The 13785-nt window shown below is 42.3% G+C and overlaps 1 protein-coding gene across 3 annotated transcripts in view; it reads right to left on the reverse strand.

Annotated features, from left to right (window-relative positions):
- The window catches only part of LOC145407174 (serine-arginine protein 55-like), an 86537-nt gene extending 72961 nt beyond the window's left edge, over positions 1–13576 (reverse strand). For 2 of the 3 annotated variants that reach the window (XM_080278203.1, XM_080278201.1), the window contains exons 1-2: positions 13507–13576; positions 6684–6813 (exon numbers count right to left, since the gene is read on the reverse strand). In XM_080278203.1, coding sequence (XP_080134329.1) covers positions 6684–6809 — 126 coding nt within the window. In that variant the 5' untranslated portion in view covers positions 6810–6813; positions 13507–13576. Of the gene's footprint in view, positions 1–6683; positions 6814–12924; positions 13151–13506 lie in introns of those variants that run through there. The other variant, XM_080278202.1, reaches the window with a different exon arrangement.
- Between the last annotated feature and the right edge of the window lie 209 nt (positions 13577–13785).

Here is a 13785-nt window from a genome sequence, read left to right on the forward strand (position 1 = left end):
TGTATGTAGGTTCATTTTAATATTTTCATAGTAAACAATATATAATTAATATGTTGCACGAATATGTATAGAATTTTATCATTTAGCTTCAAGTTAGCATAATTCATTTTTTACTTGGAACAAATATGCTCAATCTAGCATAATTTTTTCATTGCCCTAGCATAATTTCGTTGTTTGGATATGGCAACACTGCTCTCTGCCTCGCATTCTTCAGTCCACGCCTGACTGCCATAAGTGGCTGTTGTGGTTGTAACCACACTATGATATGAGCCTCTTGCCTCCCACTTGCTTTCCACATGGCCCCAGGACGTAAGCCAGCCTCACCAAAGGCTAATAATACAATTAGTAAGAACTCCAAAGTGACAAAACGATCAAGTTATGACCTTAGCAGAGAAAATTGTGTTACTGGACAAGCTAAGAAACGACCGTGCGAGTGTTTGCTATCACCAGTTAATGCATCTTTTTATTTTGTACTGTTTTGTTAATAAATGTGTAGATAATTGTGTATTACAGTACGGTGTTTACGTTTTTCCTTCATAATGGAGTATGTGCTTTCAATCTTGTAAGAAGGTATTTCGGGATGAGTATGGAGGTTTCGGGACAATTCGCAGTCACAACAAACACAAAACAATTCGCCTTCATTAATGAAGATAGCTATGGGTGACGCTAGAATATAATTCAAAGGCGACTACAGCGAGGAAGAAACAAGTTAATTATTGACTAAATGTGCAACTAATAAATAATATCCAGAACCTACGCTACTGAACATAGACTTTGCTGGATCCCCCTGAAATATAGTTATTAAAGTATTGATTAATTAATAATAAGTATATTGATGAAAGTATTGATTAGTATATTTATAGAATGGGGGGGAATCGTCCAGGGTGCGAATTGTTCTGAAGGGGAATCGTCCATGTTTTGACGGGGAATTGTCTGACGGCGAATTGTCTCGCAATCAGTATGGACATGGACTGTGTGATGGGCAGCATGGTGGACACAAGTGCAAGTTTTCAATTGTTAATAGAGTATTCGCGGAATTGACTTTTCGCGGGGGTTACAAGAACGTAACTACCGGGAAATATGCGGGATTACTGTACATGTAATACCTATAAGCAGCCTCAAACTATTGGGTTGAAAAGAATGTGCAAAAAGTATGCAATGCACTGAATCATGAGTTACTTGTTATGTGCAGTAACTCACTAACTAACTAACAAACAAGCAGATAAGTTGACCACGAAGGGCTGGCGATTGCGTTTACCCAGAGCAAATGTTTGCTCGGGGATGGAGACTAATAAGAGGTAGGACTATTAATCTGGGCAGGTAGGGAGAACGAAAAAAAAATAAGGTGCGTCGTATGTAGTACAACATATAGCATTCTCCAACTACGTACGTACGGAAACTGGTAGGTATGACGTGAGAAATAAACAGAGTGAGGTGTAATTATGTGTATATTTGGGAAGAAGTTGAAATAATATGAAACAGGTACGTACAGTCGCCAAACTTTCCACCTGGGCCACCTAGCCACGAGAGGTGGGTAACAGGTGTTGGCAACAGTGTATCTGTTTGTTCATGTGTACATGCTCAGCGAAAGTTCGGATCATCAACTCTCTTCGTCTGTGCTGAACCTCCATCAGAGTTCATCCCATAGATGGCTGGGTACAGAGTTGGGTGGGGAGAAAAATGTCTCGGGAGTAAGGCGGCTCTCCCACTGGTTCAGCCAGTTGCATGAAACTGGTCGCACGGAAAACTGTTGTGTGTCACAGGTCGCACGGAAAACTGTTGTGTGTCACAGGTCGCACTGACCAAGGCTAAATAAATGACGATATTAATTTAATAATGAGGTAATATATATAATATTATGATATAAAGATATACTATTATGTATAATACCATCCATCCATCATCTAATCCTACGTTGCCCCATGAGGAGTGTAGGAGCCCAGAACTAAGAAAGTTGGTCCTGATGTATAATACAATAATATATATTATACTATACTTATTTGGTCTTGTCCGTGCAACCTGTGGCACACAACAATTCCATGCGACCGGTTTCCTGCAACAGGTCGAGCCGGTGGGACAGCTGCTTAAGGTGGGAGTTTGGCATAGTGAGGGCCAGGGCAGGAGCTGGACGGGGGAGGGTGGGGGGGGTTACATTATTCATATCACCAGTGATAATAATTGCCGAACTAGTTTTTGAGATCCATTAGCATTCTGCTAAATATTTGCATTTTTAATAATACTGAACATTTTATGTTCTATGTTGGTTTTACATTGTTACCATAACATGTTAATCGCTCCAAGCCTTTCTCTCTCACACTGGCTCCTTACATCAGGAATTCCATTTCACAGGGTTATCACTTCACACCATTATCAGTATGGGCTGATGAGGAATGCATTAACCTAACATCTACGTCCAGTTACAAGTAAGATTACCTGCCATATTCACATCATGAATGACACTAACCAATAAACATTAGGATGATGTTCAGACACTGTTAACAGTTGCTTATTTCCTCATTGGTAGTACTTCAGGTTGTTTTTGTGTTCTGTGGTGAACAATGAAGAGGTGGTTAAAATACTGTCGCCTCAACAGGAAAAGTTTATGCATACTGTTGTCGAATGTGGCAATGACTTACCGTATTATATTTCATATGACTATGGTTATTACAGTATACCTTTATAGTCCACTCATCTAACGAACAACTGAATCACACATTACAAGGAAAACTGATTGTGCGTGGTGCTGCTTATGTGTGAAGTCACACATTTACACGCTCATCGATTATCCACCGAACAACATTATCTCACATTATAGCATGATGAAGACACAACCTCTTCATCACAGTATGCAAAACCTTCCAGTCATACAGGGTGACCCAGAAAAACCTCCCACATTTCAAAGGTAAATGAAAAAAAAAAAAAAAGGGTTAAAGATAATCAAAATATTATTTACACACATGAAACTTCATTCAATACAGTTTTTATTCATCATGTTTTAAAGATGGTGGCCGTCATTGTCTATACACGCTTGGACGCGATTTCTGAAGGCTGCCATGGCTCGACGAGTCATGTCGGGTGGAACAGCGGCTCTCTCCGCTGGATGTATGGATAGAAGTGAAGGTCTTTGTGTAAGATTCTCTTTGCAGTTTCCTGGGATATCCCTACAGCTAAAGCATGCTTCTGTGCAGAACGTCTCGGAGACTGCACAACAGATCGCCTCAATGCTTCAATATTCTCAGGCGTACAAGCGCTCCTAGGTCAACCAGGTGGTTTTCTTTTTAAAAGCTGAGTCTCTTGCACTGAAATTCTCAACCCACTGCAAGATGGTTTTCTGATCGGGAACGTTTTGGTTCCGTGGAATACTGAAACGTCTTTGAAAGGCCCTCTGAACGGCAATCACGGAATGGTTGTTTGTGAAGAACGCTTCGACGGTGAACACACGGTGTGTTCCCGACCACGCCATGTTGGCAACTGAGAACAGTTGAGATTGGGCTACCAACAGACCCTAGCCCCGCCCCTCCCGCCTCACTACTGCAAGTGCTACAGCCTTTTGAAATGTGGGAGTTTTTGGGGGGTCACCCTGTATTAGCACAATTGTTATTGATTCCCGAGTTGCTGGGACATTTGTATCACCACTGCCCATGATATTGCTTATGTGATTGATAAATGCAACACAATGAACATGAAATTATCATTACAGGCCGGAACGATGATTCCCCCCCCCCCCACGAACCTAGGCACTCTAGCATCCATCACCGAGGCACGAGATGCAAGGACATGTGATGTTGGTTGTTACATGGCTGGTACTAAGAGCTAAGTCATAAGATAAGGGCTTGGTGTATAATAGGAAAAACACATCTCTCCTGACGGGGGTGGAACCACGTCACACGAATCGGTTGACTCGAGGCAGTATTCTGTCTCAACGAACGAGTTTCAACCCCCAACATCTACTTTCTATCTCTCATCCGTAGTTTAAATTAATATTCGCCCAACGAGTAATCCTGCAATGATTAATGGCCTAACTTATCTAATCATGTCTCGGATCAAGAATGGTATTTCAATAGGTTTAATGGAGACCAGCCCAGGACTGGCGAAATGCATAACGAACAGTCAGACACCAGTGTCTATTTTTCTACCGTAAGGACCAGTCACACAACGGTTCTTCCCCCCAATATTCAGCAGACATGGGTTTATCATGTAACAATGAAAAAGAATACGTTTAAAAATATGTAATACTATATATGTAAAGATGTGGTCTTTTAGATTATTTTACTTATTGTTTTCAATACTCGTACTATCCAATACTTTCAAGAAGTTCCTTTGAAATTCTATCGGCTAAAAATTGTCGACTGAATATTGGGCTGAACTCTGACTGAGGTTCACTATGGAAGACGAGAGTTGATGATCCGAACTTTTGTCGGGCACGAACACATGAACTAACAGATACACTGTTGCCAGCACCCGTTACCCACCTCTCGTGGCTAGGTGGCCCAGGTGGAAATTTTGGTGATTGTACATTAGGCCTGATAACTCTCAGGGGTCTGTTGGAGGTTGGAAGGGTAGTGAGGGACAAGGAGGGAGGGATGGGGTGGGGTTTGGGAGGGGGAGGACGAGGCTAGATGTATATTTGGGAAGAAGTTGAAATAATATGAAACAGGTACATACATCAGGCATGATAACTCTCAGGGGTGTGTTGGGGGTTGGAAGGGTAGTGAGGGACAAGAAGGGAGGGATGGGGTGGGGTTTTGTGGGGGTGGACAAGGCTAGATGTATATTTGGGAAGAAGTCGAAATAATACGCAACAGGTAGGTACATCAGGCCTGATAACTCTCGGGGGTCTGTTGGAGGTTGGAAGGGTACTGAGGGACAAGGAGGGAGGGATGGGGTGGAGTTTGGGGGGGAGGACGAGGCTAGATGTTTATTTGGGAAAAAGTTGAAATAATATGCAACAGGTACGGTACGTACATCAGGCCTGATAATTCTCGGAGGTCTGTTGGGGGTTGGTAGGGTAGTGAGGGACAAGGAAGGAAGGAGGGATGGGGGGGGGGCAAGGCTAGTAGGGAGGGAGCAGGGGCACGAGAGGGTGGGAAGAGACACAGGTGGTGGTGGGAGGAGAGATGCAGGTGCGTGGAGCCAGAGAGTGATGGGGGACAAGGAGTGAGTGAGGGAGTGGAGGGTAGCATGGAGGCGGCCGAGAGGTGGGTGCCCCCCCACCGCCCAGGTTGGTCCGATCCCCCCTCACGCCACATCAGGGGCGAGTTCTCATTGGCCTGAAGCCATATACGTCATAATTGCGGTGGAGCAAGCGCTCCGCAGTTTTTTACAGGCCCCATTCAATTGATGCGATTAGGCATTTTGGCATAAAACTCAAATCGCATCAAATGATGCGATTAGGACTTTAGGGGTTAGGTAAACCAAGAAGCATGGTACATGTTGAGCTGCAAAATCCATCTGTTCCTGTTGCACTGTTAGATGTGAACATGAGTGTGGCTAGATCGGACACAATATGCCTCCACCACAAACAGCTTTCTCTCTCTCTCTCTCTCTCCAAACAGACTGCTTTTTAACCCATAATCAGTAGCTATGATAACAGAAATATGATAACTTTTTTCCTCACCACTAGATACTGTAGAATCACTGTTGTCAACCATAATGGCAAGGAAGCACTTTTACAAGTGCAAAATAATGAAAATTGTGGGGGAATCACAACACATGTCCAGCTGGCACGAAAATGATAACAGACGACGTCTAAGAGCAAAACAGTGGATAAATATTGGGCGAGGCGGGAGGTGTGTCAACTGAAGCAATGTTCTGATTGGCTCATCATCGCCCGGGAACATGCATCTATCTGCAGCCAACATACCCTCATCAGTCGAGCCGTGACACAGTAAAGTGGAAAATACGCAGACCTTTAGGGGATTCTTTACCGTTGTTCTGATGCATTTAGATACACGTGCTCTTCTTGGGAAGACAGTGCTATGCCTGAGGAACCTGTTGTTACCCATAACTCCAATACCGCTCAAGGTGGCGTATGCGTCCCTTTGCATCTGAGGGCCTCATACATATGTCTGTGTGGCTAAAATAAAGCAAGAATACATGCTTTCATAGGCTAACAGGGGGACTGGCAGAGAGGGGGGACTTACCAAAACTTAAAAAGCGCAAAAGGCTTAAGCATGGTGATGATGATGGTACAGGAATCTTTGCATGCTGATCCTTTGCATAAAGATAAATACAAAGGTTTCCTTTGCAATGTTGAAAAATACATGAACTAAACCCCAAGCACTTCAAACAACCCATGGACAGACTGTTGGAAGAGCGAAACACACCACGGTTATCTGGGGTACGTCCCCTATTCTGTATCGCTTAAAGAGCGAATCATCAGCTTTTGATTTGTTATCAGCATATGGCTATACAATATAACTGTAGTAAGCCACTTGTCCAGTGCTAGGCAACTCCAGTAAGAGCACCCATCTCTATGAGAATAATAAGGATGGTATTTCCTATTCTAGACTCCAAGGACAAGACAAGGGCAGTATTTTTTATTCTTAAAAAAAAAAAAAAAAAAAGGAAGAACAAGAAAAAAGAAGGCTGTGTTCCAAACCATTCAGCAGAATAGGTATTTTGGTGGAAATCAATATTGTTCAATATTTTTCCATTACACAAAAGATACACATATTACCTACCACAAACCCAAAGCCATTCTTAATGACAATGTCCCTTAGTCTGCCATAAGATCTGAAGAAGCGGTCCAAGTCCCTCTCACCAACCCGGTAGCTGAGCCCACCAACGTAAACACGTGTTCCCACCATGATGCTGTTGAACAACAAAAGAAATTAGGCTTAAGTACTGAACCTTTAGTTAACTCTTAATTAATCAAGCATAACAGATATTAAATTCCCAAATCAAATTCACGACAGAGGATTATGTAACAAACGATGAAAAGACATTGGGAAAAATGACCAGTCTTAAAACAATCAAGCTTTCACTGAAGTTTCTCATCAGATGACAGTAGAATGCATACGGATAGACGGTTGTTTGAGACATTCAAAAGTATGGATTACAAAGGAAGCACTAAATGCATATAAACATTAGCTAGCTCTCTCAATCTTCAATTATCATGACCTGATGTATTTTCTGGTTATACAAGAACAGTCTGGTATACCTGTATTTCAGATACCTTATTAAAGTAGTCAATTTAGCAGTCTAATACACTGAGGTTTTGATGTATACTAGAAATGGTCAGGGATACAGTAATCTCTTGATTATCTGGATGACCATTACCCAGATCATTCGTTATCCGTATGCCTTAATCTGGCCGTATTAAATCATTAATCAAACATTTTACCTCCCTATCTGGAATAAATGCTTGTGTCTGGGCGGAAATTATGGCTGCACAAACATTTTCACGCCTGGCTGGGCGGGAATAGCCCAGTTGTGCCACCCCGTCTGGCTGGGTAGTTCACCCACTGACAGCTTGAGAGACCCTCAGTCATTCTCATTTCCCACACGGCTCCCGTACTGTAAACAGCTCCTCTCTGACAGTTGTTATGGTGGCACACATTGTGGTTTTTGTGGTCGTTTCCTACCAGCTTCAGGCCTTGCTATTCCTTGAATGCCTCTTCCTGATGTGTGTGATGATGGCCCCTTCACCAGGGAAAAGGAAGAAGGTAGTGATGACTCAGAAGCAGGAGATCTCGGGTAGGATTGATGCAGGATGGTCGAATCGTGAGTGTTGACTTTGATTATATTCTAGCTTACTGTTCTGTACCATGATGTCATTCTATTTTGCCATGATTTTGTTTTATTTTACCATGATTTTATTCCATTCTACCATTAAGTGAATTTTTCTCTTTGAAAGTTGGGTTGAAACAGGGATGTGTCATGTCTCCATGGTTGTTCAATCTGTACATGGATGGGGTAATAAAAGAGGTACAAGGTAGGGTAGTGGATGTTGGAGTGGCCCTGGTGAGAGAGGATAGTGTTTGGAAACTCCCTGTACTGTTGTTTGCAGATGATACTGCGTTGTTGGGTGAAGACGAAAGGGAGCTGCAAGGCTTGGTGGAAGAGTTTGGGAGTGTGTAAGAAACAGAATCTAAAGGTGAATGTAGGGAAGAGTAAAGGGATGGTCTTTGAGAGAGGTGAAGTCAGTGAATGTACAGTGAGGTTGGATGGTGAGGAATTGGAAAATGTGAGTACGTTTAAGTACTTGAGTAGTGTGATGAGTAAGGATGGAGGTTTGGAGGGTGATGTGCTTGAAAGGGTACAGCAGGGAAGAAAGGTTACTGGTTCTTTGAAAGCAGTGATAAGAAACAGGGAAGTGAGCATGGAAGTGAAAAAGTTACTACATGACAGTATTGTGATACCAACTCTAACGTATGGAAGTGAAGCTTGGACGTTGTTGGGAGGACACAAGTCAAGAGTGAGAGCAGTGGAAATGAGTTATTTAAGAGGAGCCTGTGGAGTCACATGGAGAGACAGGCTGATGAATGAGGATATAAAGGAGTGTTGTGGTGTGGATGTGGATGTGATAGGAAGCGTTATGAGGAACACACTGAGGTGGTTTGGCCATGTGGAGAGGATGGAGGGAGAAAGACTGACGAAGAGAGTGTATGTGAGTGAGGTGGAGGGGGGAAGAGGGAGGGTGAGGCCGAGGATGAGATGGAGGGATGGGGTGGAGAGGTATGTGAGAGAGGGGGGTGTGAGTTGGGAGCAGGGCAGTGAAATGGCGGGGGACAGGGCGACTTGGAGGTGATTTGTTTGTGGCCACCCCACACGGGATTGAGGCGTCTGGCGATAGATAGATAGTTTACGATGGGGTTAAGACAGCACGTAATCTACTTGTCCTAGATAAATTGTTGTACGAAAATGAGAAGGGCTGTGGAGAAAAAAAAAAGGGGGGGGGGGGAGGCTTTTATATTAGGCACTTCAAATGGATTGAGCCTGTGTTGGTTTATATCCAAGGGGTAGTTGGGGTTTATTGCTCATGTAATGCCACTTAAGGATGAGTGAGGCTGATCATTCATCTTAAATGTCATGGTCAACCTGCCTATGGTGGTACCATTCTTAACTGGCGGTTTGGGTGGGGAATGAACCTCTGTACAGTGTTGCCACATTTTCCATACCTGCGATGCCTATCTCTCTCTCTCTCTCTCCTGGGGGGAGATGTGCGTCACCCTAGAGAATTTTGTTTCTTTTATGTGTCTTATAAACTTGTGCTTTCATTTCTTTATTTTGTTTTTTATTATATTATTGTTTTACATATGGCGCCAGATGACCTCGGTGTTGCGGCGCCTTGATTTGTTTTCACTGAATCATTCTCGCCCTCCTTCCTTCCCTCCTTTCATCTTTCCCTCAGCTTGACAATGCACTCAACACTGCCCCTGGCCTGCCTTCTCTTTCTCTCTCTCTCTCTCTCTCCTGGGGGGAGATGTGCATCACCCTTGGGAATTTTGTTTCTTTTATGAGTGACAAACTTGTGCTTTCTTTATTTTGTTTTTATTATATCTAATTATATTTTAAAATATTATTGTTTTACATATGGCGCCAGATGACATCACTATTGTGGTGCCATGATTTGTTTTCATTCAATCACTCTCTCCCTCCTTCGTTCCCTCCCTTCCTCCATCTCTCTCTCAGCTCCACTCAACACTGCCCCTGGTCTGCCTTCCCCCCCCCTCTCGTCTGTGATATTTTAGGATACATTTTGGTTATTTTCTTTTACGTTATAATGTACATATTGTAAATTTGACTTTATTTCCACACCACCCAGGAGGTAAAAGTCTTGGTGCGTTTTTTTTTAAGAGGTGTCCCCAAACAGGCCTAGAATAGAGGAAGCTCTGGCCAGATGGGACTGGGTGTGTGTGAGTGTTGCCACTCACGAGGGTTTAATGTATTATTTTTTTTTTTTACTAAGAAACTGACATATTTTTACTTATATTCCTGCACATTATTTTATAATCATAATTGTGACATTATTACCAACCCTAGAAATACGGTAACAGCCAATAAAAGTGACAACTTTTTTTTCAGCAACACTGTAAAATATTTATGCCACATTTCTGGATTGCCGTATAAATATTTTATGCATAATAAGTTTACTGTTCTTTCATATATTATAATACACATGTTACCCTTATATTCTTATGTGTTTATCTTATTGTGATGCCCATTACTTATATCAGAGCCGTTCACTTAGCAGGTATGGAACACATGGCACCACTGTACAGAGGTTCGTGCCCCACCCAAACCACCACTAAGAGTGGTACCACCATAGTCCCAGGCTCCTACGCTCCTCATGGGGCAACACAGGATTAAATGAGGTTGATGATGATGATTGTATATATATATATATATATATATATATGACAGAGAAACAGATGGATATATATATTTTACATACATACTGTATATACAAGTAAGACCTCACTAAAATGGACTAATTGGGGCCCAAGCCATTCCGAAGAGTGAAATTCCAATAAAAGCGACATCCAGATTTCCCCCTGCTAACTCGAACTTTTTCCGATATACCAGACAATAGTCCAGGTCACACCAAGTTTTTAAACTAATGCCGTGTTTTCGTAAGGCTTTCAAACTGGTCAAGACTAGTCCCATGGCTGTTCTGGCGAGACAGCTTCAGAAAAATCAGACCAGTCGAGACTGGTCTCAAGCAGTCCTGCCCGAGAGCCAGGACTGGGTTTACCCAGTCCTGTGCACAAAGGATGAACGGTGGCACTAAGAAACAAGGGCAGAGAGGAACATCCCGTGTCCAGGGTAAACAGCTGATAAGACAAAGGTGGGCGACAGAAGTGAAAGTTAAATATTTTTTTAAAAACAGAATTTCACACAAGTCAACAGTGATGTAAACGTTACTTGAAAAAATACTTGTTTAACCCGCGCCGTCCCACCGACGTGAATTAACACGGCAACATTGCAAGGTCCCTAATTTGCACAATTTTCAATTTTCAAGAGTGATTTTTGGCACGTATACATGGGACACCTTCCTCTATTCCTCTACAAGATGCCAAGCAGGAACAATGCCTTACACCGCATAACCTCTTCCCCCCCCCTGCACGCCATTGTCTCGGCAATTCACCTCTTACCAGTGACCTGGCCAATAAAGACATTCAGGGCCAGAGTGATTCCCCAATTGATGACAATGTGGAGGACAATGTTTACAATGCATTAGAGGAAGAAACAGTCAGAAATGATGATCAGGTAATGTGGGAAAAAAAAGGTCATGAATGGTGATGAGTTAGTGAGTGAAACAATGTTTATAATGCCTATATTACTGTTTGAAAACCAATATACTCTTGTACTACACATAAATTCATACCAAGTAAATAAATAAATACTGTTTATGAGTGGATAAAATAGTTACCCTCCCATAGAACTCGTTTTCTTTGGTGCCAGCCTGTTAGAAAACCCAGTCAGGTAAGGAAGGTCTTGTACCTAAATCGGGTATTTTAAACCTCAGGTGAGCGATTTCTCTATGAATTTTCGATGTTTCTCACCAAAAGCGGATGTTTGAGCAAAAAAAAAAAAAAAAAAAAAGGTCCAAAAACGTCGGGATGGGGCGAGTTAAACCTGAATTGAAAATGATGATCAGTTATGACAAAAGTAGGAAGATAATGTCTGGAAAGAAATTCAAATTCCGTGAGTCTCAGTGGATTATTGTAAGGTAATGATGACAACTATTTTCCAATAACAATTCCTTGAGGATGCGTATTTCGTCCATTGTCTCTGGTTATTAGTTCTCTCTTAGATGAAAAGGTAAGGTGAACATTTATTTCACTTCATGGTGTAATGAGAACTCATTATCTTGATTCTAATAGTGACACACTGGGAAGCTGTCATATTTTCTTTTATATGACCTACAAACAGCTATTGTTTATGCTAGTAATGATGATATTTATAGCTAAATTGATTTATTACTATCCTGTTGTCTGTTTACATAACTCAGCTGATTCCCTCATGACTCCACCCACTCCCTCCTCCAGCCAACAGAAGCATATTAAGGATGGAACTGGTCTTAAATCCATTCTTGCAAGTGTCAAGTAGGTCCAGAAAACTTTGACCAGTCTTGACTGGTCTAAAAAGGCCTCACAAAAAGGAGGCAGAGACCGGACATTTAACTAACATAAAACTGAAAATCCATGCCAATCAACAACAAGTTTAATGAAAAGTCCATAGATTCCATACACTTATGGTATGTATCACAATTGATTTTACTGTTAACCTACTTATTACAATTTTTCACGTTACATTATTTACCATGCAAGACCAATGCCGCACGACTATGCTTTTGTGTAATCTGACATGCCAGCCTATCCCATGTGATCACTAAAGACACACAAAAAACTAGGGGGAGGGAAATTCCGCCCCTTTGGTGACGTATATGGGATCAGACCAATGAGAGCTAGAGCGTCTGGGGTGGTATGGCGTGTTTGGCCCCCTAAGGTTAAGGAGAAGAAACTCCCACCACCACTATCACTTTACCTCACTCAGCCCCACTGCATCATCTCCACACAGTCCCCTCCCAACCAACCATACCCCCTACAGCTGTGTGTGTGCATAGCAACCCTTCTCCCTCCATCCTCCTCCCCCCTCCAGCCATACACACTCCACCATGGTCCACCTCCACTTTTCGGCTGGCTTGTTTTGTTGCCATGGGCGTATGCCACACCGACAGCTTGTCCACATTTCATGTCTAGGGAACACTTCTCATTGAAATTTGTTATGTATATATAATTATTTACTGTAAATAATGCATTTTCAGTACATTTTCTATTTTCGCCCATGGAGGATTGGTAATTTTTTGCATCTTTGACGGGTGATTGTGCAATAACTATTTGGTCAATCTGGCTGAAACATACATTTTCAGGTGTGTACATTCAGTCTCTTGAAATATGGAAGAAAAATTTTTACCTTGGTGAAAGTCGAAAAATTGACCCTGTTTTCCGGCTGGAGGGGCAGGCCTGCTGAGCGAGATGCGTACTTCAGGGGTTAACCTGGACCAGCTGTGGAAATACGGAGGGTGTGAGAACTTTAATTTACACACCCTCTCACCACAATGCCTACTGGTTTCCTATGATCATGTTCACTCACAAAATCCCAGTCAAATGACAGGTATGAAACTACGTTCCAACAACTTATGGTGGATGTTACACTTCTACGGCTGCGGCCAGTAGGTACGACCCCCCCCTCCCCAGACAATCCACGGATATAATCCCACTATAAGTACGGACTTCTTTTGAAAGACTACTTGCAAGTGCACGACTAACTTACCAACATATGTAGATCGTACTAAATTAAGCAAACAAATGCAGTATCTACAAACTTGCACATATTGATTGCATGGTACAAAACCAACATGGCGAAATGAGATGAGCCACTCCAGCTAAAACGGTAATCCATGATACCCATGTTAAATTTTCACTTATTCTCGAATCTATGAAAATCTACATACCTTACTACTCCTGTGAATATAGAAATGGAATGCATTCTTACCTAACATGCAGCAAAAGAAGGTTATTTTAGTAGCCTCGAACAATCTGCGCACCACTCACAAATGCCTGCGTGGCTCTGCTTTTTTTAGGAGGCTTCTGCGCAGCACGGTTGCCAGATATGAACTCGGCCACACAGTTCCACACTAGCCATTACCAAACGCCTCTTTACCAAATTTAACTTTTCACTACCAAATTCTTGAAGCAAGCATTTATTCTTCACTAATGATACATAAAAATGGAAATTATCACTCTTCTTATAATCGGCAGCATGTTTATTTTT

This window comes from Coenobita brevimanus, chromosome 72, assembly GCF_032717465.1.
Source record: "Coenobita brevimanus isolate Jiangsu-jjx chromosome 72, ASM3271746v2, whole genome shotgun sequence".
In the NCBI taxonomy this organism is placed as follows: Eukaryota; Metazoa; Arthropoda; class Malacostraca; order Decapoda; family Coenobitidae; genus Coenobita; species Coenobita brevimanus.